Source organism: Olea europaea, chromosome 19, assembly GCF_002742605.1.
Source record: "Olea europaea var. sylvestris chromosome 19, O_europaea_v1, whole genome shotgun sequence".
Taxonomy (NCBI): domain Eukaryota; kingdom Viridiplantae; phylum Streptophyta; class Magnoliopsida; order Lamiales; family Oleaceae; genus Olea; species Olea europaea.
This window is the reverse complement of record NC_036255.1, coordinates 10,330,209-10,336,389: the sequence shown is the minus strand read 5'-3', so window position 1 is coordinate 10,336,389 and position 6,181 is coordinate 10,330,209. Positions and strand designations below refer to the sequence as shown.

Genomic DNA, 6,181 nt, shown 5'->3' with positions numbered 1-6,181 from the left:
GGGCAGGATTAAAGTATCCCTATTTGCTAGCCCATATAATTAGTTATTTATATTTAAAAAATAATTTGATTTGAAAAACATAAAAAAGAAAAAGAAAAATAATATTTTTGACATGTTCAAAGAATCCAATGATGGACTGGTTCAGTGGAGAATTTTGCCACTGTTTATTTTGTAAGGTTTCAAATAGTGAAATAGGTATAAAATCAAAGAATACATAATAATTAAAAAATATAACGACTATTTTGAAAATCTTTCTATAAAATATTACTTTTACCAGCAATAATACAAGATTAAAAAAATCATGTTATTTGTAGGACACGTTTGACTAAATTTTTAAAGTTGCTTGTTAACAATTATAAACATTGAAAAATAATATTTAAATGATACATATGCAACTTTATCTAACAATTTAAGCTTTTAAATCACCTGATTCATTATGATATCTTAGCAAGCAAGATCTTGGTTACAATTCTAGGGTGCCTTTCGTTTAAATAAATTGTCCATGTGATGAACCTTGATAGGAAAAATAAAGAACGGTTATATTTACACCATATTTTTTTAGTAAATGCACGTATTTTAATTGCATTAAATGTTCCTAAACTTTATTCATTATTACATTTATGTACATAACTCTTTTTCATCGCGTTGATATCCTTTAACCTTTTATTAATTACAATATTATTCTTAATGATTATTTTCATCTAAATTTTTGTTAGGGCTACACAAAAAAAAATCGTAAAATTGCAAACTGAATTGAAAATTTTTTGAGTTGAAACCGTTGGTTCAGGAACACGTGGACCCATGGTTTTTTTCCTCAAACCGCTTTAAAATGATTTGGTTTAGGTTTTGATTTTCAAAAACCGTATAAAATCGAATCGAAACATTTTTTTAATTTTTTAATTAAAACATTAATTTCATTAACTTAAAATTTTTACAGTTTCCACTTTTCAGAAAAAATACCAATCAAGCAATACAAATTACAACTAGCCTATTGAAATAATTATGGAAAGTTAATTAGGCTCATCATTAGTGCCCTATGGTTTAACAAGTTCACGACGCATATCTTTACCCAATATCTAAACTAAACTAAAATTATTCCAAAATCATATGAAATGAAAAAAATAAAAATATATTTTCAACAATCCAAATTATAATTCAACAAAACTATGTCAGCAAATTAGGTCCAAAGTTTCAGAAACCCTAACATAAACTTTCATTTCCTCAAGATTTGAGCTTGTCTGCTACTGTTGAACGAGTCGTCAGTCGTCTTTGCTTGTTAGTCTACTAATTTTTACATGAATCGTCTATTTCTCTCTTCTCTTTCAGTAAATCTCAAATTTTCATTCAAACTATTTTTTCATTGTTATGTTATTTGTTGTTTTTGAACTTATTATACACACGAGTTATGGTTTGGATAGAAAAATGACTTTTTATGTGCCTAAATGATTAATGAACTCGTTCGTGGTTTGGAAAGAACGAAAGATGAAGCATAATGATTGTTTGAAAATATTAAAGTTTCCAAACTAGTATTGCTACCTTCTACTTCCATAAAATAGTTAGAAAATAAAATTTGTCGATTCCCAATAAGTTGAAACTCTATCAATCTTTGTACATTTAAATATATCTCGTTCAATCTTTATTTAACATTTCATTAGTAAGATGAAATGAGTTTTAACCAAATTATAATAACAAAATATAACTCTATCTATATCAACTGCTATATGACAATATGAATGTCAAACAAGAAAAGATAAATAAAAATGAAGAAATGTGTATTTATTCTAGTAACATATTTTAGCAACCAACTTTGAAAATAATTTGTTTATGGGTTTCATGGTAAATCCGTAAATATGAATATAATTTGATATTTAACATTATTAGTGTTCATTTAAACTTATATGTTAACTTATGTTAAATATATTTTTATAATGTCAATGAGTAAATTGAGGAATAAAATCGAACCAAACCGCAAATTATGATTTGGTTTGGTTTGAAAAATAAAATGATTTGGTTTGATTTGATTTGGAAAATTTTCAAATCTCATAAAATGGTTTGAGTTAAAAATATAGCACAAATTGTCCAAATTAAACCGCGTTCATCCCTAATTTTTGTTAGCGTGCTTTAAAACAAATATTTTGTAATAAATTTGTATTTTTTATTTAAAATTATGGGGCACAAATAGTTTTTTTTTTTTACTCACTTTTAACGAAATTTTGAGACAAAAAATCATCAAGAACAATTGAAGATCGATGATAAGTATTTGATTCAAAAAGTTGGAGACATCAGTGTGACAACAAATAAAAAACTATGAACCTTTTATACAATTAAAATGTGATAAACTTAAGAACATATTCTACAATTTCGAGAATATCTAGAGTAATTTTTTTTTTTTAAGTACTTCAATAGGCTATTTATATTTTACACTTGATTTTACTATTCTAAAAAAATATATTTATTATTTTTTTCCATCTTTTATTTTTTCTAGCTTTCCTCCAAATTATTATATTATTTTCCTCCATTGAAAATTAAAATGTTTTGAATACATTTAATTATAGAGAGTGAGATTTCACTCTCTAAATTAAAATGTTAATTTGAATAGTCTCTTGAAACATAATTTTAGTGATTGACTATTTAAAATGGAGAGCATTTTATGTTTGAAAAGTCATTTGGAGATGCTCCAAAAAAGTGTGAATGTATTTAATCAAAATAAATTGCACCTACACGAGTAGGGGACATATGTTGAAGACGACTTAAGCTTTTATATTAATATGGTATCAGAGTATGGAAGTCCTTCACGCTTCATCAACACTCATTCAATGAATTAAATACATGTTAGATTTTGATGAAAAAGAATCTTGTGAAGGAACATGTTGAATATAGTATTTGAAAATATAAATATAACTAATCGCTTAAACTTTAGATCAATTAATTCTACAATAAATTTAGTCGAGCTCGTCCACAGTAGAATAGTGCCGAGTAGGCCTGGCCAGCCACTCCTATTCATGCTCCAAAGCCGTATATATGATTAGCCAGTTTTCATTGTACCCACCGAAAGCCGCCCTTTTCTTTTTAGTTAAACCCTCCACTAGTTAAGACTTAAGACCAGTCACTTTTGGAGTTTGATCCTCCACAAATGGTGCACTAGAGACTAAGGGGGCCAACTATCTAGTCTATTCTTGATTAATATTATATGGATGTAGCAATGTCACACATGCAGTGGTCACCAATATCGATTTTTAGTTACGCTTTTTCGTCGATCACGTTGAATTCTTAAAAATAATGTGATGTGCAGCAATGCGATCCACACAATTTAAATTTTTAGATAACGTGATCTGATCTAATATGATATCTAATTAAGTAAAAGACTTGAGTTATGATTTGCAAATAAAGAGCTTATTAAAAATAAAATTTAAATATATAAATAAGTTCCTTCTTGAACTACTTAAGTTTCTTGATGCAATAGTTTAACTTAGATCGTCATTTAATTCCTTTATAGATGTACCAACATGACATTTAATGAATGCACCATACTAGGTGGTCACACACCCGTACATTATGTCTAGCATGGTTCTACACATAGTTTAGATGGGTAGGTCATACTAATTCTTTATGGCCAACCAATTCTTCAACGCATGTTCGATTATTTTCTAAAGTAAATAAATTCCTGTCTCACATCAATTAAAATGAGTTTTTATTTTTTATTTTTTTTTATGTACGGGGCACTTGTCAATTTTTTATTGATTTTCGCCAAAACAAAAAGAAATACACCATACAGGTGCTGCCAACTTAACACTTGTATGGTGCCCGTGAATAATTCCCTCGATCGTAAAGTTATCGAGGTGAAGCTCTTAAAAAGGGGGAATGCTCACCCCTTAAAAAGATCAATAGTTTTTTTCTAGGAATCCAAAAACATGTTATATCAGTCACGACCGCTCCATGTGAGGGGTGGACACCATCACCTCTTAAAAAGATCGAAAGTTTTTTTTTTCTAGGAATCCAAAAACATGTTATATCAGCCACAACAGTTTCGCCAACTACATTTAGCTACCCAACAAGTGGGCAAACAGAGTAATCCCATCCGGACAAAAATTCATCAATTTCCTCGAAACTTCCTTTTCTATGTCATTTTTTACGGTCTTTCATCATGCAAATATATCTGCCAAAAATCATTAATGTTGTCTACACCTCGTTCCCCTGAAACAAGCGCTTACATATACTGGAAAATTTTACCATAGCAAACCACCTCATTTAAAACGCAAAACGAAAGCTACTAAAGGAATGACGTTTACATTATTGGAGAAGAACCAGTGTATTTACTTGCTTCGTAGAGTGGGATATTTATTTAAATGTTGTCTTCAAAGATACTAGAGGTCTCGTAACAATTATACAATATTTTTCTCTCTATAAGTCTCTTTCTTAAAATGAGTTTTTCTTCGTCTAAACGTCGACAAGAAGTGGTGGAGGGAGCTGGGCGGCCGAAAGAGGTGGTTGGAAAGCGCGGTGGATTCGTGGATGAGTATGAGAAGCAAAGGCAATTGACAAAGCTGTTGATGAATGTGAATATTGAGAAGAGTTTGGGTCCTGTGAAGGTGGTGATATCGCCGGAAAATACCGTTGGCGACTTGATAAAGGCGGCGATAGAGATTTACGGGAAGGAGAAGCGGCGGCCATTGTTGGATGATACTGATCCCAGGTGTTTCGAGCTTCATTATTCCCAGTTTAGTCTTCAGAGTGAGTTCTCAAACCTTGCTTATTTCCCATATATGCTTTTTAGGTTCTGTCAAAGTTACTCATACAAAACAAAATTTGGTTAATATAAAGAGTAACTGCAAAAATTATAGTTAACACTAAGTAAATGCATTGAATTTCTAATACCATATTGAGTTTGAGCGAGAATATTGAAGTTATGAAAGTAAACCATAGTACTGGTGACATGTTCTTGATTATTTGAAATTATAACTATTAACATTTAATATTCTTGATTTTTGATATTATTTCATGAATCGTTCATTCTTGTATTTATTTGAATTGCAGGCTTGAAGCCATATGAGAAGTTGATGAACTTGGGTTCAAGAAATTTCTTTTTATGTCTAAAATCTGCTGTAACTGCATCTTCTTCTGACAAAGCAAAGGCAGCAGACAATTAGTCTCCATTTCCTATGAAATTTTTTTATTTCATGTATTTCTTACTCTAAAATTTCATTGGACGAGAACTAATATCCTCCTATCCAGACCATTCTGCACTACTTTTGATCAACCATTGTAAATAAAATTTGTTTTGAGTTGGTTAACAGTAACAATGGTTAGGAGTAGTGAGACTTCGACTGCATCATCGCAGTATGTTACATGTGGTATCAGAGCCCCATTTCAGCTCCACGATGAAAGGTTGTTTCAAATGGCAGATTCACATGTTGCTGAAGTTGAGATTGAGGAGAGGGGGGCGTGATGTTATGTAGGTATTTTCAGTCCCAGTAGTAAACAAAATAATAAAAGAAATTGCAAGAACATTGAAGATTTTTCGCCCTTAGACCCGAATGTTCACCCACAAAGGGCTAATCACCACGTTGAGTATCCACTTTAAGTGGTTATCGCTCCAATCCACTAGAACCAACAAAATATCAAGTGTTTAAAGATTACAACACAATAGATCTTAAAAGATCTAGCCCTCAGACTCTGAAAAATACAGATTCTCACTCACACAGATTACACCAAAGTAATCAACACCAAACGCTCAATCAGTAAGTAGAATCATCACAAGAATACTGTAATCTATACTAGATCTCACCAAGAACACCTAGAAACCAAGAGTTTTCAGAGAAGGGACGAACAGAGAACAAGGCCGACGAAGAACCCTAGAAGTCTCTCGAATAATCAGGTAAGTGAAAATTCTAGGGCTGGGTAAATGAAAAATCATTTGCATTCAACGGTTCAACCGACTCCACCTGGCATCATCTGATCCATCCAATTAAAAAAACTAAAGTCGCATTTGGAAAAGAAACACGAGACTGCACAGTGGGGGCAAACCGGGTGACATTCAGTTAAAAGAGCCACTCTATTTGGGCTACATCATTGGGCTCCAAAAAACTTAAATGTCGAGTATAATATCCAACATTCTCCACCTTGCTTGACACTTTGGGTTTCATGTGGATTAGAGAATAACTCTTTCTTTAGGTTTCATTTG

The 6,181-nt window shown here is 31.3% G+C and overlaps 1 protein-coding gene across 1 annotated transcript; it reads left to right on the top strand.

Annotated features, from left to right (window-relative positions):
• The first annotated feature begins 4,180 nt into the window (after positions 1 to 4,180).
• On the top strand, positions 4,181 to 5,291 carry LOC111368779 (uncharacterized protein At4g22758-like). The gene is made up of 2 exons (XM_022990220.1): positions 4,181 to 4,731; positions 5,035 to 5,291. Exons 1-2 carry the CDS (start codon positions 4,422 to 4,424, stop codon positions 5,145 to 5,147), a joined length of 423 nt encoding a protein of 140 aa, XP_022845988.1. The 5' UTR covers positions 4,181 to 4,421; the 3' UTR covers positions 5,148 to 5,291.
• The last annotated feature ends 890 nt before the right edge of the window (positions 5,292 to 6,181 follow it).

Bases quoted from the DNA above. Each gene is read 5' to 3' on its own strand.
- LOC111368779 (XM_022990220.1), top strand. From the start codon at position 4,422: ATGAGTTTTTCTTCGTCTAAACGTCGACAAGAAGTGGTGGAGGGAGCT. The intron at 4,732-5,034 runs GTGAGTTCTCAA...TTTGAATTGCAG, and splicing joins TTCCCAGTTTAGTCTTCAGA to GCTTGAAGCCATATGAGAAG.